Genomic DNA, 22,886 nt, shown 5'->3' on the forward strand with positions numbered 1-22,886 from the left:
ATAAAACTTCAATTTGCTTACCGCCCCAATAGGTCCACAGACGACGCAATCGTCATCACACTGCACACTGCCCCATTCCATCTGGACAAGAGGAATACCTGTGTAATAATGCTGTTCATTGACTACAGCTCAGCATTTAACACCATAGTACCCTCCAAACTCATCAAGCTTGAGACTCTGGGCCTCGACCCCGCCTTGTGCAACTGGGTCCTGGACTTCCTGACGAGCCGCCCCCAGGTGGTGAGGGTAGGAAACAACCTCTCCACCCTGCTGATCCTCAACAATGGGGCCCCACAAGGGTGCGTTCTCAGCCCTCTACTGTACTCCCTGTTCACCCATGACTGTGTGGCCATGCACGCCTCCAACTCAATCATCAAGTTTGCAGACGACACTACAATGGTATTCTTGATTACCAACAACGACGAGACGGCCTACAGGGAGGCGGTGAGGGCCCTCAGAGTGTGGTGTCAGGAAAATAACCTCACACTCAACGTCAATAAAACAAAGGAGATGATCGTGGACTTCAGGAAACAGCAGAGGGAGCATCCCCCCATCCACATCGACGGGACAGTAGTGGAAAAGGTTTTAAGTTCCTCGGCGTACACATCACGGACAAACTGAAATGGTCCACCCACACAGACAACGTTGTGAAGAAGGCGCAACAGCAGCAGCGCCTCTTCAACCTCAGGAGGCTGAATAAATTTGGCTTGTCACCTAAAACACTCACAAACTTTTACAGAGGCACAATTGAGAGCATCCTATCGGGCTGTATCACCGCCTGGTATGGCAACTGCCCCGCCCACAACCGCAAGGCTCTCCAGAGGGTAGTGCGGTCTGCACAATGCATCACCAGGGGCAAACTATCTGTCCTCCCAGGACACCTACAGCACACAATGTCACAGGAAGGCCAAAAAGATAATCAAGGACAACAACCACCCGAGCCACTGCCTATTCACCCCGCTATCATCCAGAAGGCGAGGTCAGTACAGGTGCAACAAAGCTGGGAATGAGAGACTGAAAAACAGCTTCTATCGCAAGGCCATCAGACTGTTAAACAGCCATCACTAACATAGAGTGGCTGCTGCCAACATACAGACTCAAATCTCTGGCCACTATAATAAATGGATTTAATGAAGGTACCACTAGTCACTTTAAATAATGCCATTTTAATAATGTCTACATTACTCATCTCATATGTATATACTGTATTCTGTACCATCTACTGCATCTCGCCTATGCCGCACAGCCATCACTCATCCACATATTTATATGTACATATTCTTATTCATCCCTTTACATTTGTGTGTATAACGTAGTCGTTGTGAATTTGTTAGATCACTTGTTAGATGCTACTGCACTGTCGGAACTAGAAGCACAAGCATTGCGCTACACTCACATTAACATCTGCTAACCATGTGTATGTGACCAATAAAAATTGCTTTGATCTTTGCGGGTATTGCGCTAGAAATAATATAAATGTCTCGCTTTAAGAGGTAAAACGAGACGAAACTACTCAATATCGCCATCTGCCGGCCTTTGCGCTAGAACTGCAGAGAGAATCAACACAAAAAAAATGTGAAAGCTATCCTAGCTAGGTGAATTTCTCAAATAAAATAAAAATGCAAACGTTTTAATTTAGTGTATAATTGATTACTTCCTTATGACATGTCTAAACAAGAAACATTTTATTCAGAGCACACCTCACCCTACCCTTGAAATAATCTCACTAGGACCTTGTGGGAGCCAAGCAACTCAAAAACAAGCTAGGGAGGGAGTGTGTGTTCATTGTACAGCTGAGGAATTGGAAGTGAAACTCACATGTAAATTGTCCACGAAAAAAATACAATTGCAAAGAATTGCACTGGATGGCTGGTTGCTGTACAGCTCTAAATTCTCTGTGGCGAGATTTTCGGCTGTCCACAGCAGTAAACGTCGATTTATGTGTTTTATCACCAGGTGGGTTGTAACTTCCTCAAATCATGCCCAGCTAACGTTAGCTAGCTAGCAAGCTAGCATGAAAGCTAGATAACTTGAGACATGGTTAACTATTTAACGTTAGCTAAAAAATATATATATATTTGGCTAAACTGGCCAGGTATTTTCTCGTTGCTGTATACTTTGCACGAGCTCTTGAACCTAGTTGATTTATTCTGTCTAGGTAACGTTAATTCGATAGTAGACGTCAAAATTATGTTGATATGGGCCTAACGTTAATTCGATAGTAGACGTCAAAATTATGTTGATATGGGCCTTTCTCTTTTTACAGTGTGCAGAGATGGACATGGACCGTCAAAAGCGCCAGGAGGGCATTCAGAACGCCCTGGGATTCATACAGTGCGAAATAAACATTCCCCTGCAATTCCCACAATTTTTCAACTAAATTGTAGCCAGTTGCTCTCTTACTTGTCATTCATCCTATACCCTCAAACGGCCATACGGCACTAGTTCACTTGTATTGATAGGTTATCTTTTCCTCTGTGTCCTAGGTCTTCTTTGCCTTATCCAAAGCCTGAAGGCTATAAGGTAGGGATTAATGAATGTGATGACTGTCTTCTCTCTTGACCTTAGTCTAGGCATGTCTACACCCCCTATACTGTTCCAAAGAACATGTTGTGTGCTCGCAGTCATGCAGCTTGGCCTTTTCAGAGATGTTCACCATTTCACATTTGGTCCATTATTGCCATGGGAAAAAAGTACCAAAACCAGCCATAATACTGATTAGACACATCCATGTCCTTTGTGGCTTGTCCTGTGTACTGTCTTTATCTCACGCCCATGCCATATTCCTCTTCTCTGAATGTCCCTCCAGGGGTTTCTGACCCAGTTGGTGTGTAACTTGCTGGATGAGGGGAATGCAATGTTCAGGGAGGGTGAGTGGCAGCAGGCCATAAAGGACTTCAGTGAGGGTGTCAACGTGGCCCACTATGCCCAGGCTGAGTCTCTAGAAATTCCCTCAGCCCTGCTGGAGAGTCTGTATTTCAACAGGGCAGCAGCCTACCACAGCATGGTGAGTCAGAGTGGTGTATCACCAGGATTATGCATATTTGATCCACAATATGGATGATTGAATGAGGTTCACAATTCTGTATACAAAAAGTATGAAGTCATCTTTTACATATAATATTTAATAGCAATTGTGTTGGAAGCAAATGTGCTGTAGTGGGTAAATATTGAACCAATGGTGAATACCCATTGCAATCTCTCTATTTCAGTATTTCGTGTTGTTGCATCACATTGTTCTATTGCATCATGTGCAACATGTGTTTCAGCCTCATCATTGAAATGTTGCCAACAGTCAGATACTTCCTCAACATCCCCTTGAAGTTACAGAGCCTGTATCATCTATCATTACCCCATTCTCATTAGCCTGTATTAACCACTGTATGGCCTTAGTCTTTCACTCTGTGGCAGAACCCACACGTTACCTGTCATCTCTTTCTCTCCATCTCTCTCAGGGGGAGTATGAGCAGGGTGTGCAGGACTGTGACAGTGCGCTGGCTCTGTGCAAAGACAGTTGCAGGGCACTCTACAGGAAGGCTTTATGCCTGCGGGAGCTGGGCCGTTTCAGAGAGGCCTACAACTGCAGCACGGGCTGCCTGCTCACTACGCCTAACGTGAGTAACATTATGAATGTTCACATCAGAGGCTGTTTTCTTGAAGTAGAAAAGCATGTACACCTTTAAAAGGTTAAGTAGAATATTGTTTTTATCTATAAAATGTCTAGCACAACTAGCAACGTTTCTTTTTACCACTTGACATATGTCATTTTGGATTCCTCATGATGATCCGCTAGTGGAGAAGGAGAGTTTAATTTCATACAAGTGGATTTGTTTCCACATTTCCATCTCTCCTTCGAATACCTTTGATGTTTTTCAAAATAATGTGAGAAGACGATGCGGCGAGGGGGAGACCTCACACCGTACTTTTGCAGTATCATGTAATTCAGAATAAGTGTTCGTTAATTAAATTTAATAAAAAGCGTATTTAAATGTAAAAAAAAAATATATATATTATCTTGTACTCTTCATAGGACAAACATGTGTATGAGTTGGCACAGGAGCTAGCTAACAAACTGGGCCTGAAGATACGCAAAGCCTACATTAGCACACAGGTGAGAATCCGTTTGCAAAGCAGAAGGTCTAGATTCAAACAGCATGGCAACTTACCTTCCATGATAAAGTGGCTTGGATTCAATTGTTCTCAATCTGCCATGAGCTGCTTATGCCCTGGTTTAAATCTCAATTTGGATTCATAACAATTGAAGTCATTAAAGAGGCAACATTTTCATTAGGTTGCCTCTTTATGGAGTTAGTATTTGTTTCCTTTGCAGGAGTCGGCCAAATCTGAGAAAAGTAATGGGAACTCAGCTCATTTTGCAGGAGAGGCAAGTACAACAACTTTCACCATTACACTTTAAGGTTGCACTATGCAGAAATCGCTCCGCCATTTCATAGTTGCTGAAACTAATAGTTTGCCTAATTACAAGGTAATTATAAGCTAGTATAGTTTAGAGAATCATTGTACCATCTAAACCGCTCTGAAATATATTTTCCATAACCAAAATTATTTTTTCAGCTGTTTGAAGCTGGTGTACAAAACCGAAAGTAAAATACGCAAAAACAAAACATAAGAATAGGAAGCGTAGAAGAGAGTACATAGATATTTTCTATCGCCTTTTAGACTTGTTTTCAAGTAGAATTATACATCTATAACCACATTTCTATGTGAATTTAGTTGGGCTGCCCAAAAAGTTGCATATTTCCACTTAAATTGGTTGAGATTTGGAATGTACTTAAACAGAAGCTGTTGTCTTTCTCTTTTCACCTCAAGATGTATGGCAGTGGTCTGGATTCCTTAAGTGACATCTCATCAGGTAGTAATTCTCCTTACCAGAATTGTTGAATTACCTATCTCATTGTAATGTAAAGACTATCGAAGAAGATTTGTCAAAAGTAGTAATAACAATTGAATAACTTCCAGAAAATTAATCTCACATGTTCCCTCTCCCTGTCTTTCAGTTGGTATCTCCTGCAAGCCTCTATCCGCCGCTATCCCAATTAGTGATGAATCCTCTCCCTCTGGTCCTCTGGTCTACTCCAAACTTCTGGGTAGCCCTGTCCAAGGCCCCCGGCGGTTGCCCATCTCTGTGCCTGAGTCGGAGAATCTGGGTGACAGTGAGCTGATGGGAGACGATCTAGACAGCCTGCTGGACTGTGTGAGTTTGTCTACTGGTCGACATAGTATTCTGATATAGCTTCCCTGAATCTGTCAATGCAACTTCTCATTTTCTCGTTCTCATTCAGATTCCCCCCCAACGTGCCTTTCCCATCATCCTCCCCAGCTCAGCTTGTGTCCCCATCCAGCTCCCATTTCCCTCACGCCTGCCCGCCCCCTCGCCCCGGCTCCCCCCAGCCTTCTTCAACTCAGCCATCAGCCAGCTCAACTCTCTGGACACATTCCCAGGCATGGGTGGGGGGGATGCCCTGGGTGCTCTGAAATCTTTAGATGGCCTTGATGCACTAGACTCTCTAGATACTTTAAACAACCTGGACACCCTTTCAGGCCTTGGTGGTGGGGATGCCCCGGCTCCCACAACAGCACTCTATTCACTTGATGCCTTAGATGCCCTTGACAGTTTCTACCCACTTGGGGGCGCAATTGCAGCCAAACCAGTGGTGGTGGGGGGAGGGGGGCTGGACTCCCTCTCTGAGTTCAACCTGCCTGGTGAGTCGATTGAGGGCGGTAATGTCTTGTTAGCTTATAGCAATGTATACATGGTTCATTTTTCTTTTAATATTTAACACCAAGGCAGGTATGAACCTAATGTAGGTGTTATAATTGATTGTTCTGTTTTTTTGTTCTCACACTATCTCAAGGTGCAAGAATCTCCCACAATGTTCTCTCTGCAACACGTTCGCCCAAGAAGTCCAATCACACAGTAAGCCATTTATTTCTGTCAGCAGGATTTGTTAGACTCCCTCCCGTACATTGTGTACATTTAAATTAAAACATTTATTATGCAACGTTTAGGTCACATAGAACTTTGTCGTTTACAGCGTCATGCTAGTTTTACCTTGACATATTAACCTAAATTCATTTCTATTACCATGGCGATGTAGGTGGTAAAGAATGGCCAGGTCTCCTCCAAGCTTTCTCAGCTGACCAAGAACCCCCTAGCAGCCACCCATGACTTCATGCAGGCCTGTGCCACGTGCTACAGCTGGATAGGTACAGTAGTGGACATGATAAACTCGCTCTCAGCTAGTGTCCCTCCCCCAGTTTACTTCTTAGACCGCTGCATCACTCGGGAGGCCCCCTACTTCTAACTAATAGGACTGACAGTTTCAAGGCATCATAGCTGAGGTTCACCTGTCTATTCTTATGTCCCCCCTTAACTACCCCTTTCTCTGTCTCTCTCCCCCTCTTTTCCCCTTTACCTGTATATCCCCCTCTCCTCCCTCCCTTTCTCTGTGTCTCACAGGTCCAGGGGTCCTGGACTACCAGCACCAGGAAGAATTGGCCCACCGTTGTAAGCGGGACATTCTTCTGTGCAGGATCAGGGCTGCAGAGCACCCTGTCTGGAACAGGGTGCGACCCCGCCCCACGCACAATTTTACTGGGCCGTTTGTGCTCTGCAAAGGTACGGAAAACAACAGTCACTGGTGTGGGAAAGAGGCTCTGTTTAGATGAAGATAATGTGTGTGTCATAGTTCAAATTACCCAGTCGTTTTAATCTGTGGAAAAAGGGTCCTAAAGGTTAGCGTTGGTCTGAGTTTGTATATGTTGTAATCTAAGTTCCTTCCCTCTGTGCAGAAGTGCTGGAGACTCAGAAGTGTAAGTATAGGGAGGGCTGTACGTTTGCCTACTGCCAGGAGGAGGTAGATGTGTGGACCCTGGAGAGGAAGGGAGCCCTGAACAGAGAGCTGTTGTTTGACCCGCAGAGGCCCAACAATGACAGGCTTAGCATCACATCTCTGCTGCAGCTCCACAACGGCATGTTCATGTACCTCTGTGAGGTAGGACACACACACACACACACGTGTGCCCTTACACAGACACACCTCCATATGTCCAAGCTTTACCAGTGAAACATGGTAGGGGGCTGCGAGTCCCGACAGAGATCGCTGCAGAGCGGTCGTCATTTTTCATGCTGCGTGCGGGGAGCGTGCAGTCAGACAGATGACTTTGGTATTAAAATATTTTTGTTGTCCCGCAGATTATTTGGAAATGGTTGTCTTTCTGCTTTGTATGCTAAAAGCACAATTTTCGCATTATTCACACACTGCTTCAACTTCAGTAGCCTACCTCTCCTCTCCTAGTTGGGAGTGAGAGTTCAAGTGTGCCTAGTATGTGTGGTCTCATTGAAATAGAGTTGGCTGCCTACATGGGCGGAGAATCACGTGGCAGTTAACTTAAATATGATTAGACTGTAGCTTACTACAGTGTATAAATACATATTGATAATGGAAAGAAGTGGAGGCGCTCAACCAACGTGAGATGAGGTGCAATAAAAATGTGATGGAAAAAATCTGTCCCGCGCAGACCTCTAAAACAATGCTCCCCCCTACTTCTTGTCTCTGTTTACCTCAACTTTCCCCCTCATTCTCTCCCCCCCTTTCTCTCTCCTCAGGAGTGCTATGACAGTAAGCCCAGGATCATCAGTAAGCACAGTAAGGAGGTGCCGTCCACCTGCTCCAACCCCTGCGCCCGACACCCATTCAACAAAAACAAGTGAGTCACATTTGCTCCCCTCCCTCCCTCACACACACACACACACACACACACACACACACACACACACACACACACACACACACACACACAAACAAACAAACCCTCACTCTTCCCCCCCTCTGCCCTGCAGGTGCCTGGTGCATGCGGTGAGGTCCAGCAGCGTGCACTACACTAAGATCCGCCCGCTGTATACCCAGTGCCAGTTGGACGTGTGCCGCCATGCCCAGCGCTACGGCTGCCAGCGAGAGGACAGCTGCTCCTTTGCCCACTCTGTCATAGAGCTCAAGTGCTGGAGGCTGCAGCAAGACTCTGGTACAGTCAGACTTGATGCACACACACTCATGAACATTGTACTTGGTCTCAGACACAGAGAGGCATATTTATTCCTGTCTAATAAATGTGAAAACATTTTTAAATGTAGAGGCCGATCTACAATAAAACATCTTTATTTGTAAATGTTTGTTTCTATACTAAAAGTCAGGAAACTTTCAACAAAGTCCAGTAGGTGTCAGCAGACACTGCCGTTCAGACTTGTCATAGTTGATAAACACTGTAAAACACTGTTTGTAAATACTGTCTGTACTCAACTGCCTAGGCTCAACTAGGCATCACTTTTCTGTGTATGTGCCTGTTCTTTAGGCATCACTCATGAAGAAATTGTTCAGGAATCCAAGCGACACTGGCATAAACAGGAGCAGGTCACGCACAAACCCAAGGTATAATATCTCTGCTATGCCACATCTCATAATATGGTGAGACAACGGCTCCTGTGTAGTTTGTCTGATTCTCTACCTTTTGCCTCTCTGTTTTTGTCCCTGTGACTTGTTGACTATAAGCCGGTGTACATGCCACCACCATCTTCATCCTCAAGTGGTGGAGGTGGGGGAGGAGGCTATTGCTTGAACCTGAAGAGGAAGTTTGTTTGTGGTCAGTGCTGGAGGGACGGGCTGGTCAGCGGGCCGGACAAAGCGCTTAAGTACTGTGCAGCCAAGGCCAGGCACAGGTGAGGCTGCACTCTACCTAGCATCCCTAGCCAGATGGAGACCAATGCTTCACTGTAGTATGCAACAATTCTATATGACTGACCACTGTTATTCACTATTGTCTATCAAATTTTATTTGTCACGTGCGCTGAATACAACAGGTGTAGACCTTACATTGAAATGCTTACTTACAGGCTCTAACAATAGTGCAAAAAAGGTATTAGGTGAACAATAGGTAAGTAAAGAAATTAAACAACATTAAAAAGACAGGCTATAAAAGTAGCGAGGCTACATACAGACACCGGTTAGTCAGGCTGATTGAGGTAGTATGTACATGTAGATATGGTTAAAGTGACTATGCATATATGATGAACAGAGTAGCAGTTGTGTAAAAGAGGGGTTGGTGGGTGGCGGGACACAATGCAGTAAGCCCAGTTAGCCAATGTGTGGGAGCACTGGTCAATGTATGGCCATTGTATATTAGATGTGTAGTCTGAGATATGTGTTCAGTTTTTTGAATGACAATAGAGACTGTTCATCTCGGGGACACAAACCAAGGTGTATGGAGCGTTTACAGCAAAGCCCTATGTAATTTAGGATAGTATCTTTCTGGAAAGTCTACCATAACTCTTACATCTCTCTCCCTGTAGTTGGACGAAGGAGCGTCGGGTGTTGTTGGTGAAGTTCTTCGAGGGAAAGAAATGGGTGATGGTGCGGACGTTGCCTTTTGCCAAGACCTACCCCCAGCAGTTTGACGTGTGTGCTTCCCCCTGCTACTCCTCATGCACGATCTGCTAGAAATGATTTTTGATAGACTCAACCAAGCATATTATCATTGTGTCTGTTTAACTTACAATTAACTATTATGTTAGTGTGCTCATGGGTAACGGTATATATTGGTCAGTTGAATTTAATACTTAATCATTGACACTGTGCAAACTTGTTTCCACAAACATCCTCGTAGTCTGTGCGTAACGGCATAACGTGTCCCCCTCAGATATGTGCCCATGTGGTGAAGCAGAAGAAGTGCCACTACATTGGGAACTGTGCCTTTGCCCACAGTGAAGAGGAGAAGCAAGTATGGACTTATATGAAGAACAATGGCTGTAAGTTTACACTATATTTTCATTATCCACTAAACCTTTTGTTCCACATTATCGCCTTTGTTTACTTTGATCTATGAGCAGGATTGGCTCAGATGCCTATTATACCCACCAGTACACATCACATTTTATTGGTCACATACACATGGTTAGCAGATGTTAATGCGAATTTTAGCAAAATGCTTGTGCCTCTAGTTCTGACAATGCAGTAATATCTAACAAGTAATCTAACAAATTCACAACAATTACCTTATACACACAAATGTAAAGGGATGAATAGAATATATACATATAAATATATGGATGAGCGATGGCAGTGCGCCATAGGCAAGATGCAGTAGATGGTATAGAATATAGTATATACATATGGGACGAGTAATGTAGAATATGAAAATATTATTAAAGTGACTAGTGATACCTTTAAGTCCATTTATTAAAGTGGCTAGAGATTTGAGTCTGTATGTTGGCAGCAGCCTCTGTTAGTGATAGCTGTTTAACAGTCTGTCCTGGAGGGCAGGTAGTTTGCCCCCGGTGATGCGTTGAGCAGACCTCACTACCCTCTGGGGAGCCTTGCAGTTGAGAGTGGAGCAGTTGCCGTACCAGGTTGTGATACAGCCAGACAGGATGCTCTCGATTGTGCATCTCAAATCAAATCAAATTTATTTGTCACATACACATGGTTAGCAGATGTTAATGCAAGTGTAGCGAAATGCTTGTACTTCTAGTTCCGACAAAGCAGTTGGAACTAGACTGTAAAAGTTTGAGTGTTTTAGATGACAAACCAAATTTCTTCAACCTCCTGATGTTGAAGAGGCGCTGTTGCGCCTTCTTCACCACGCTGTCTGTGTGGGTGGACCATTTCAGTTTGTCTGTGATGTGTACGCTGAAGAACTTAAAACTTCCCACCGTCTCCACTACTGTCACGTCGAGGTGGATAAGGGGGTGCTCCCTCTGCTGTTTCCTGAAGTCCACGATCATCTCCTTTTTTTTTGACGTTGAGTGAGAGGTTATTTTCCTGACACCACACTCCGAGGACCCTCACCTCCTCCCTGTAGGCCGTCTCTTCATTGTTGGTTATCAAGCCTACCACTGCAGTGTCGTCTGCAAACTTGATGAATGAGTTGGAGGCGTGCATGGCCACGCAGTCATGGAACAGGGAGTACAGGAGAGGGCTGAGAACGCACCCTTGTGGGGCCCCAGTGTTGAGGATCAGCGCAATGGAGATGTTATTTCCTACCTTCACCACCTGGGGGCTGCCCGTCAGGAAGTCCAGGACCCAGTTGCACAGGGTGGGGTCGAGACCCAGGGTCTCAAGCTTGATGAGTTTGGAGGGTACTATGGTGTTAAATGCTGAGCTGTAGTCAATGAACAGCATTCTTACATAGGTATTCTTCTTGTCCAGATAGGATAGGGCAGTGTGATGGCGATTGCGTCACCAGTGGACCTATTGGCGCGGTAAGCGAATTTGAGTGGGTCTAGGGCATCAGGTAGGGTGGAGGTGATATGATCCTTGACTAGTCTCTCAAAGCACTTCATGATGACAGAAATGAGTGCAATGGGGCGATAGTCATTTAGTTCAGTTACTTTAGCTTTCTTGGGAACAGGAACAATGGTGGCCATCTTGAAGCATGTGGGGACAGCAGACTGTGATGGGAATTGATTGAAAATGTCCGTAAACACACCAGCCAGCTGGTCTGCGCATGCTCTGATGGATGCCGTTTGGGCCGGCAGCCTTGCGAGGGTTAACAAGTTTAAAATATTTTACTCACGTTGGCCACGGAAAAGGAGAGCCACAGGCTTTGGTAGCGAGCCGTGTCAGTGGCACTGTATTGTCCTCAAAGCGAGCAAAGAAGTTGTTTAATTTGTCTGGGAGAACGGCGAAGATCTTCGCAACGGGGCTGGTTTTCTTTTTGTAACCCGGGATTGACTGTAGACCCTGCCACAGACGTCTCGTGTTTGAGCTGTTGAATTGCGACTCTACTTTGCCTCTATACTGATGCTTTGCTTGTTTGATTGCTTTGCGGAGGGAATAGCTGCACTGCTTGTATTCGGTCGTGTTTCCAGTGTCCTTGCCATGATTAAAAGAGGTGGTTCCCGCTTTCAGTTTTGTGCGAATGCTAGGATCAATCCACGGTTTCTGGTCGGGAAAGGTTTTAATAGTCACAGTGGGTACGACATCTCCGATGCACTCGCTAATAAACACGCTCATCGAGGCAGCGTATACATCAGTGTATACGCATTAATATTGTTACTTACGTTCCTCTTTGAACCTGTTCCTGAAGTGAAGGATATGCAGCAGATGTACGACATGTGGCTTACAATGACGAATCAAAACCATCTGCCGGATGACACCCTGATCACCCAACCCGTAGAGGAGAAGCAAATTGTCATGCCAACCGACTATGCCGAGCCAATGGTGAGTAAAGGCACTTACTCACAAAACCTGTTTGTTGGATGTAGAACGCAAACAATACATACAATACATAAAAGCTATCTACCACTATCAAGAAGGACTGCATTTTGATAGTGTGCATGCATCTTCATGCAATGTGTGCGTATGTCAGTGTGTATGAATGCGTAACGTACTGAAAGAACAGTTTTACTGTGCGTGTGTATTCTAGAGCGGCTTCCACTGTCGTCTGTGTGGGAGGCATAGTAACAGTGAGCGCCAGTGGCAGCAGCACATCTCCTCAGAGAAACACAAGGACCGTGTATTCAGCTGCGAGGGAGAGGACGAGAGCCTCACCTGGACATACCGCTTCCCCGGACTCCGCCTCGCCCTTTGTCCCAGGTAACACTCGCCCAGAGTCACAGTACTGGGTCTCAATACTGTAGTTCCTTTCTCATTACCCATCAAGAGATGCTCTGTATATGCACACAGAAAACACCTGGGATATGGCAGGGTTCACTTACCACACCCTTATCCTATTTGTTCCTGTCAAATGTTATCGGTGTACAGTGATTGACGTATGTATATAATAGATCAATGTGATTGACAGGCTGGAGAGTGGCTGTCCTGAGGGGGTGAGCTGTGACTACGCCCACAGTGTTGAGGAGCTGGTGGAATGGCAGGAGAGGCGAGAATTCCTGCGGCGGAAGCTGGCCAAGGCCCGTAAAGACATGCTCATCAGGCCAGACGAGTTTGACTTTGGGAAGTACAACTTTCTCCTGCAGGACTGAAGCCCATGTCCCCTATGTGAGACACTTGCACCTGTAAATAGACAGCAGTCGTCTGTTTTGTTGAAAACCCTGGGGTGTATTTTCTTTATTAGTTAACAGTTAATACAGTTTATACCTGTTTGAGCTGGTTAGGACTGCAAGTGCCTTATTTGTCCAATATTTTCAAAAGGGCTTAACAAATGAGATCTTGGGTCTGAAAAAAGTAATTTAGCACTGCCATTTAACAAAACAGTACTGACCAAATATCTCCATTAATAGTCTGTTTAATCTATATACGTCTTTTTGGGGGATATTAAGAATTAATTTATGCTTCTGTTCTGTACAACCGCTAAACTTTCACAACTGTTCTTCCATCAAATGAAAACTGATTTTGCTGGAAGGCAAACGTTATTCACTTTCACTTTATTAATGTGTCTTATGCCAATTTAAAGATGCAATGTTTAACTTTTTGGGTGACCTGAGAAAATTCTGAGAAAATTCACATAGAAATGTTAGTTTCTATGTGGTCATTCTCATTGAAATATCTGTTCTATGTGCCCTATTTCTATGCTTAATGTTCTTAAGTTTTATTTTTGATTCTTTTGTTTTTGTACACCAGCTTCAAACAGCTGAAAATACTATATTTTTGGTTATTGGAAAGATATTTCACAACAATTTAGATGGTACAATGATTCCCTACATTGCTTGTTTTGTCACCAACTTAAATTAGGCAAAGTATTAGAAGTTTAGCAACCAGGAAATGGTGAGTGATTTCTGCATATTGCATCTTAAAGAATTTGCTGCTGCCATTGTAGACAGACAAAACGTTACAGAATATCATCACACTAATACAGGGGTACTGCTGGGTGTTCATGGAAATATAAAAATATAATTTTATTTCAATGTTTTTATCAATATTGCTAGCAACAAGTTTCAATTAATTTTAAATTAGACATACAATATAAATGAGGATAATATCTTATTTCTAATGATGTCAACTTTATTTCTCAACTCCTAATATTGAGAAAATGACACTCATTGGAGCTAATTGCACTCACCGGACAGTGTTTCTCCTATAGCGGTGAGCCACCGCTGCTAAATTGTTGCCACTGCTCCAAAAAATATGATTAAACATTTTCGGGCTGGTTAAACATTTTCAGTGTAAACATAAACAACTAAACCAGATATAAAGTATGTAGAAAATATATAATGGAGCTATATATCTTAAATAAGATTCAATTCTCAAATTCTAAACATTTTATGGAATTTGATTTGAATTCACTCCAATAGCATAAGAACATGTAAGCCATGGCAAAATGTGTAGAATTTCAGAAAATTTGCTTTAAAACTGCATATTTTCTGTGTGGTCCAGCGGCACACGTATATGCCGGAGTTGGCATGGGTTTGAAACCGGCCCACTGCCCTTTGAATCACCCCATCTTCCCTGTCTTTCACATTGTACTCTCTTCAAAAAAGCAAACATTACAAAAGGAATGGGACTGCTACACTCCTTAAAAAAAAAGAAAAGACTTTGACTTAATTTTCTCTCATCCCGATGATAAAATGTGTGGAATTGCAGGAAACTAGCTTTAAAACAGTAACATTTTCTCTCCGCCTCATGACAAACAAAAATTAAAACATTTGTCTTTGCGGCCAAGAGGAGGGTGTCTACAATTAGCGGTCGGACTCTACCACGCCTACCACTACTACTGGCTAAATAGATTGAGGATGCTAAGGCCTAACCTGTGGGTATATAATTGACCCATAATTTAATATCCAATACAAGAGAGATTGGAAGTTCCTCAAATGTGCCTGTAGTAGTAGTTCCTATCTAGCGTAGAGACTCAATCTTTTCTTCGGCACACCATGAGTATCTGCCCAGTAAATTTGAAGATGTGAATAAATGTATCTCCACATGTGTAGTCCTGCACATTAATACATTATATCAATGTTGGCAAACAATAAGTAATAACATGGTAGTTAAACCTAGTAAAATATCATATTGATTTCTATACCTTAGTTATTTTTTTACCAAATCATACTTTGTATTGTTGGGTTCAGAGTATGCTTCTGGGTGTGTCATTCCTGTTTTGCAAGGGCGGTGGCCTAAAAGCTAAGACTGTAATTCTAAATAAGGAGAGAGAAGAATACATAATTCAGAGTTGTGCAGATGAGAGCATTTAGCCCTAGAAGCTGAAAGAGGCAGTGAAGCATACCTAGTCTCAGAGCATTTTGTCTTATTCTGTATGTAAATCCGAGACACGCCATTTAGTATATGATATGTTTCGTATGGTATGTACTCATTTGGGGATTTCCATCACCCGTACAATATGTTACGAATTAGCAAAACGCATGGTATGTTACAAATTATAGCTAGGTGTCTGTTAGCTAGGCTCGGGGTTAGAGTTTAGGAGGTAGGCTAAGTAGCTAAAAAGTAGTTCAGAAGTTGTCCATGATGCTAGACATTCATGTTATACGCCAACCTATCCACCTTACTTTAGTTTTTGTCTTAAGTAACCATCTGTTTTATGTAACCATACCAAACGTAACATACTAATTTGAGTGTCCCAGATATACATTTACTAGGTTACGTCTAGTCTATGAGACCAGGCTGGGTGAGGGGTAAGGGAGGGGTTAACATGCACACTTTTTGGGGGGGGGTTCTCTTGAAATATTGAAAAGTTCTGTATACATCACTGGTAATTATGTTAGTGTTAGTTCATAAGCTTTGCACATGGGAAGTGTGTTGAATACCAGCTTTAGCCAGTATAGAGAGGTAATGGATACTCTTGGAATGAACCAAATGGAAGGTTTAAGTTTGTTACTAAATACTATTATTTCAATGACAATTATTATGGCTATAACTATTTTGATTTACATACAACATTCTAAAATAATCTATAGAGTGGTATGTTTCCTACTATGGAAACAAAGTCAGTGAGCTGGATCCTGTTGATTTGCCATAGGCCAGTTTTTTCTAATCTCTGAACGTTTTGGTTTTTGCCCTGACACTACACAGCTGATTAAAATGATCAAAGCTGGATGGTTAGTTGATTATTTGAATCAGCTGTGTAGTGCTAGGGCAAAAACCAAAATGTGCACCTCTTAGGGTCCCGAGGACCAAGTTTGGGAAACTGCCATAGGTTTTGTCCTGGATTAAATAATTCTAATCGAGGAGTGAATCACATTGACCTTCATCACATCCATCTATGTCATTGAACTGACTGCACCACAATATATCTGCCTATGTTGTTTGTCAAGGACTTTTTTTCAGGCAGTTTAATCCTTGCTGGCTGGAAACAGTTATTGAAACTGAAGTGCCCCCTCTCAAAGCCATCAAAATGACCCCTTTATAAAAGTGCACCCTTGTCAAACACTATTCACACTGCTCTCGTGACCACACTCTATTTTATTGTAGCTGCCTTACTGATTGAACAGATGGTTAGAGACTGCAGTGTTTGTGCATTTAATTTCCAACATCATGGTACCTGAGAAAACAAAAATGAATTGTTTGAGCTATTGACCAAATCTGACATGTTAAATAAAACTATTTTTGAGAGGTAATAGATCCATTATCCTTTTTTTTACTGTTGACAATTATTTTGTTACTTATTCTAATTTATTAGACAACTATAACACTGACTACGTTCTGTTATCAAAGGACACGTTATATATATATTGTGTAAAAATCTGTGTTCTAGTTAGTGTGGTTCAAGTCATTGAGGTTCAAGCGGAGGGTAAATGATTTCCACCTTCAGATCTTCATTATGTGCTGTTTAGTGTCCCGATTGCTTGCGAGTGCGTGATGAGATGGGGGGGTTTCGCACCTTTGTGGTCGAAAACACAAACCGGCTCCCAACTTGTAATTGGCTGATGGGTATGATTGACAGCCTATACAGCAAACTGAAACTCTGGATAAATTGAACGATTAGTATAGTTGGTCTTTCACAGAGTACGTTCTATATTCATAATGCTAGTAGGCATGGCTACTGAACTCAGTAACTTGCCCGCACATTGCATCCTTGTGACATGATTAGAAGTTCTTGCAAAGTGTAAATCAGACAAAGCAATTCAAGTTTTGTTCCTGAAGTCAAAGCCCTGATGAGTTTCCATTCTCGTTTTCCATTGATAACGGTAATATAAATCGGTGTGAATTTGTTTATACCCTTGCTATTCTCTTCAACACATTTGTGACGGATAGACACATGTATCCAGATAGAGGGTAACTTCATACCAGGGACATTAGCTACATTCATACAATAATGTTTTAACAGTCAAATTTCAATAGCGTCCTGCAACTTCCTTGTGTTGCTAGCTGAATGGACTGATGCAATGTCATTGAAATATAAACTTTGCAGCATGTGCAACATCTTCAATTACTTAAACCCAGGCAGCCAGTAACTAAAGTGTGTTATCAAACTTGTCAATGTACTATTTCACAAAACAAACATTACATTTTCATGTCTTGACAAACTGCTTTGGATAATTTGATACTGTAACACACTTGCTGCCAGCAAATATCACTTTGCATATTATGAAGTGATAGGTTTCACGTACACATGTTCACTTGCAAGCTCTTCCTCAACAATGCTGTATTCAATATCAAAGAAAATAGAAAATCCAGAATGAAATCTTTCATTCTTTCGCAGTGTATAGTGTTCAAAATGACATTCATTTGCATGCTCCCATGATAGAGTTCATATCAGACTTGCTTACATACTCACAAACAGTCTACAGATCAGAGCTCTCATCCCAGGCATCAGTGTTTTGTGCCACATGAATTTGGCATGGCATTGGTGATTCACAGTGACCATCTCATAATCATTTTGCTCTCTGTGTTTACAAATAGCTTGTTCTTTCCATAAATCTAACCGCAAGCACCAGTGACACGCTCATTTCAGAAGTGGTCCGATGAAGCAAATTCTAAACTACAAGACTGTTTTGCTAGCACAGACTGGAAAACAGTGCCTTGTATTCATACCCCTTGACTTATTCCACATTTAGTGTTACAGCCTGAATTCAAAATGGATTAAAGAAATAAATGTCTCACACATCTACACACAATTCCCCATAGTGACAAAGTGAAAACATCTTTTTAGAAATGTTTGCAAATGTATTGATAATAAATACAGAACTCTCTCTTACATTAGTAATTACATGTTAGAATCACCTTTGGCAGCAATTACAGCTGTGAGTCTTTCTGGCTAAGTCTCTAAAAGCTTTGCACATCTTGGGCTTCATTTATCAATATTGCGTAGAAACTATTCGAAAATACTACTTACGAGCTGAATTTAGAATGTTTGTGCACATAGAAAACGTGTGATTTAACAAACAATCCTACCAGTGTCATATTCACACCAGTAAGAGAGAACCAGTGCTTGTGCACGACCTTGGCTATTTGCATTTTGAAACGCCCCTCATTAACCATATGGTCAAAATCATCCCAAAAATATAAACGCATCATGCAACAATTTCAAAGAATATACTGAGTTACAGTTCATATAAGGAAATCAGTCAATTTAAATAAATAAATTAGGCCCTAATCTATAGATTTCACATGACTGGGAATACAGATATGCATCTATGGGTCACAGATACCTTAAAAAGGGGAGAGGATCAGAAAACCAGTCCGTCCGCATCTAGTGTGACCACCAGATCCTTGCGACATGGGGCCATGCATTATCGTGCTGAAACATGAGGTGATGGAGGCAGATGAATGGCACGACATTGGGCCTAAGGATCTCATCACTGTATCTCTTTGCATTCAAATTACCATTGATAAAATGCAATTGTGTTCGTTGTCTGATAGCTTATGTCTGCCCATACCATAACCCCACCGCCACCATTGGGCAATCTGTTCACAACGTTGACATCAGCAAACTTGTCGCCCACACGACGCCATACACGCACACTGTCTGCCATCTGCCCAGTACAGTTGAAACTGGTTTTATTTGGCTTGTTCAGTTGGTGCTTAATCAGTAAAAATTAAAGCATACCGTGACAAGAAAAAGTATGTGAACCCTTTGGAATTACCTGGATTTCTGCATAAATTGGTAATCAAATTTGATCTGATCTTCATCTAAGTCACAACAATTGACAAACATAGTGTGCTTAAAGTAATAACACACAAAGTATTGTTTTTTTTCTTGTCCTATATTGAATACATAATTTTAACATTCACAGTGAGGGTTGGAAAAAGTATGTGAACCCCTAGGCTAATGACTTCTCAAAAGCTAATTGTAGTCAAGAGTCAGCTAACCTGGATTCCAATCAATGGTTAGAGCTGCCTTGCCCTATAAAAAAACACTCCCAAAATGTGAGTTTGCTATTCACAAGAAGCATTGCCTGATGTGAACCATGCCTCAAACAAAAGAAATCTCAGAAGACCTAAGATTAAGAATTGTTGACTTGCATAAAGCTGGAAAGGATTACAAAAGTATCTCTAAAAGCCTTGATGTTCATCAGTCCAAAGTAAGACAAATTGTCTATATATGGAGAAAGTTCAGCACTGTTACTACTCTCCTATGAGTGGCTGTCCTGCAAATATGGCTGCAGGAGCACCACGCAGAATGCTCAATGAGCTTAAGAAGAATCCTAGAGTGTCAGCTAAAGAAATCTCTGGAACATGCTAACGTCTCTGTTGACGAGTTTACGATACGTAAAACCCTAAACAAGAATGGTGTTCATGGGAGGACACTACGGAAGAAGCCCCTGCTGTCCAAAAAAACATTGCTACACGTCTGAAGTTTGCAAAAGTGCACCTGGATGTTCCACAGTGCTACTGGCAAAATGTTCTGTGACCAGATGAAACTACAGTTGAGTTGTTTGGAAGGAACACACAACACCATGTGTGGAGAAAAAACCTCAACCCAACTGTAAAGTATGGTGGAGGGAGCATCATGGTTTGGGGCTACTTTGCTGACTCAGGGCCTGGGCAGCTTCCTATCATCGACGGAAAAACGAATTCCCAATTTATCAATACATTTTGCAGGAGAATGTTAGGCTATCTGTCGTTGGGTGATGCAACAGGACAACGACCCAAAACACAGAAGTAAATCAACAGAATATACACCTTCTGGAGTGGCCCAGTCAGTCCTGACCTCAACCCTATTGAGATGCTGTGGCATGACCTCAAGAGAGCAGTTCACGCCAGATATCCCAAGAATATTGCTGAACTGAAAACAGTTTAATAAAGAAGAATGGTCCAAAATTCCTCCTGATCGTTGTGCAGGTCTGATACGCAACTACAGAAAATGTTTGGTTGAGGTTATTGCTGCCAAAGGAGGGTCAACCAGTTACTAAATCCAAGGGTTCACATACTTTTTCCACCCTGCACTGTGAATGTTTACATGGTGTGTTCAATAAAGACATGAAAACATAGAATTGTTTGTGTGTTATTAGTTTAAGCAGACTGTTTTTGTCTATTACTGTGACCTAGATGAAGATCAGATCAAAATTTATGACCAGTTTATGCAGAAATCCAGATATTTCCAAAGGGTTCGCATACTTTTTCTTGCCACTGTAGCTAAAAAGAGAGGACCATGAGGACAACTCAAGTTACTTTAGCAATGGCAAATATACTTTGACTGAGTAGGCAACCCTCACAAATAAGCCATCCATCCTCAACAGCTCCCTCATATAGGCCAACATTCCTGTTTTGCATAATGAACGAGGCATGCGTGCCACCTTGCCACCACATTCAGCTGTCTTTTGCACATCACAAACTGTTTCTCTTTGCTTATTTGAGCGGTTCTTACCATACTATGGACTTGGTCTTTTACCAAATAGTGCTATCTTCTGTATACCTATCAACACCATCATCCCAGGCACTCTGGACCCACACCAATTCACATACCGCCCCCACAGATCCACAGTTGACACAGTCTCTATTGCACTCCACACTGCCTTTCCCCACTTGGACAAAAGGAACACTTACGTGAGAAAGCTGATTATTGACTACAGCTCAGCATTCAACACCATAGTGCCCTCAAAGCTCATCACTAAGCTAAGGTCCCTGGGACTAAACACCTCCCTCTGCAACTGGATCCTGGACTTCTTGACAGGCCGCCCCTAGGTTGTGAACGTAGGCAACAACCCATCCGCCCTTCTGCCATGCTGACCCTCAACACGGGGGCCCTTCAGGGGTACATGCTTAGTCCCCTCCTCTAGTTTTAAGTTTTAATATCACATGCACAAGTACAGTGAAATGCCTTTCTTGCATGCTCTAAACCCAACAATGCAGTAATCAGTATCCATGTAGTACTAAAAATAACACAAGGTAGAACAAAAACACACAAGAAATAAGAAATAGGAAATAAAAAGCTATATACAAGGTCAGTTCCGATAGCATATTTACAATGTGCAGGGATACTGGAGTGACAGAGGTAGATACAGTGCATTCGGAAAAGTATTCAGAACCCTTCACTCTTTCCACATTTTGTTACGTTACAGCCTTATTCTAAAAATGATGAAAATATATTTTTTCTCATCAATCTACACATAATACCCCATAATGACATTTTTGCAAATGTATTAAAAATAGAAAACATAAATACCTTATTTACTTGCAATTGAGCTCAGGTGCATCCTGTTTCTATTGATCTTCCTTGTTTCTACAACTTGATTGTTGTCCACCTGTGGTAAATTCAATTGATTGGACATGATTTGGAAAGGCACAAACCTGTCTATATAAAGTACCACAGTTGACAGTGCATGTCAGAGCAAAAGCCAAGCCATGAGGTTGAAGGAATTGTCCGTAGAGCTCCAAGACACGATTGTGTCGAGGCACAGATCTGGGGAAGGGTACCAAAAAATGTCTGCAGCTTTGAAGGTTCCCAAGAACACAGTGGCCTCCATCATTCTTAAATGCAAGTTTGGCTGGCTGCCCCCGGCCAAACTGAGCAATCGGGGGAGAAGGGCCTTGGTCAGAGCTTCAGAGTTCCTCTATGGAGATGGGAGAACCTTCCAGAAGGACAACCATCTCTGCAGAACTTCACCAATCAGGCCTTTATGGTAAATTGGGCAGACGGAAGCCACTCCTCAGTAAAAGGCACATGACAACCCCCTTGGAGTTTGCCTTGAGGCACCTAAAGGACTCTCAGACCATGGGAAACAATATTCTCTGGTCTGATGAAACCAAGATTGAACTCTTTGGCTTGAATGCCAAGCCTCACATCTGGTGGAAACCAGGCACCGCTCATCACCTGGCCAATGCCATCCCTACGGTGAAGCATGGTGGTGGCAACATCATGCTGTGGGGTTGTTTTTTTAGTAGCAAGGGCTGGGAGACTGGTTAGGATTGAGGGAAAGATGAACGAAGCAAAGTACAGAGATCCTTGATGAAATCCAGCTCCAGAGCACTCAGGACCTCAGACTGGGGCGAAGGTTCACCTTCCAACAGGACAACGACCCTTAGAACACAGCCAAGACAACGCAGCAGTGGCTTCGTGACAAGTCTCTGAATGTCCTTGAGTGGCCCAGCCAGAGCCCGGACTTGAACCCGATCAAACCTGAAAATAGCTGTGCAGCGACACTCCCCATCCAACCTGACAGAGTTTGAAAACGATCTGCAGAGAAGAATGGGGAGACACTCCCCAAATACAGGTGTGCCAAGCTTGTTGCGTCATACCCAAGAAGACTCGAGGCTGTAATCACTGCCAAAGGGTCGGATGGTCATCTGAATCAGGGTTAGTTTGTCAGCTGGGGTGAAAGAGGAGTGATTACGATAGAGGAAACAAAGTCTAGATTTAACCTTAGCCTGCAGCTTGGATATGTGCTGAGAGAAGGACAGTGTACCGTCTTGCCATACTCACAAGTACTTGTATGAGGTGACTACCTCAAGCTCTAAACCCTCAGAGGTAGTAATCACACTGGTGGAGAGAGGGGGCATTCTTCTTACCAATCCACA

The 22,886-nt window shown here is 42.7% G+C and overlaps 1 protein-coding gene across 1 annotated transcript; it reads left to right on the top strand.

The window, feature by feature from the left end:
* The first annotated feature begins 1,551 nt into the window (after window positions 1–1,551).
* On the top strand, window positions 1,552–16,543 carry LOC110486415 (zinc finger CCCH domain-containing protein 7B). Its single transcript, XM_021558009.3, has 23 exons — window positions 1,552–1,956; window positions 2,267–2,334; window positions 2,487–2,523; window positions 2,810–3,007; window positions 3,456–3,614; window positions 4,031–4,111; window positions 4,331–4,384; window positions 4,831–4,873; window positions 5,019–5,215; window positions 5,304–5,724; window positions 5,877–5,938; window positions 6,120–6,228; window positions 6,482–6,640; window positions 6,814–7,016; window positions 7,631–7,731; window positions 7,865–8,046; window positions 8,374–8,450; window positions 8,571–8,737; window positions 9,368–9,473; window positions 9,715–9,823; window positions 12,103–12,236; window positions 12,442–12,611; window positions 12,820–16,543. The coding sequence occupies exons 2-23, from the start codon at window positions 2,276–2,278 to the stop codon at window positions 12,998–13,000; spliced, it is 3,009 nt and encodes a 1,002-aa protein (XP_021413684.3). The 5' UTR covers window positions 1,552–1,956; window positions 2,267–2,275; the 3' UTR covers window positions 13,001–16,543.
* The last annotated feature ends 6,343 nt before the right edge of the window (window positions 16,544–22,886 follow it).

Source organism: Oncorhynchus mykiss, chromosome 13, assembly GCF_057628025.1.
Source record: "Oncorhynchus mykiss isolate SJ-2025 chromosome 13, ASM5762802v1, whole genome shotgun sequence".
In the NCBI taxonomy this organism is placed as follows: Eukaryota; Metazoa; Chordata; class Actinopteri; order Salmoniformes; family Salmonidae; genus Oncorhynchus; species Oncorhynchus mykiss.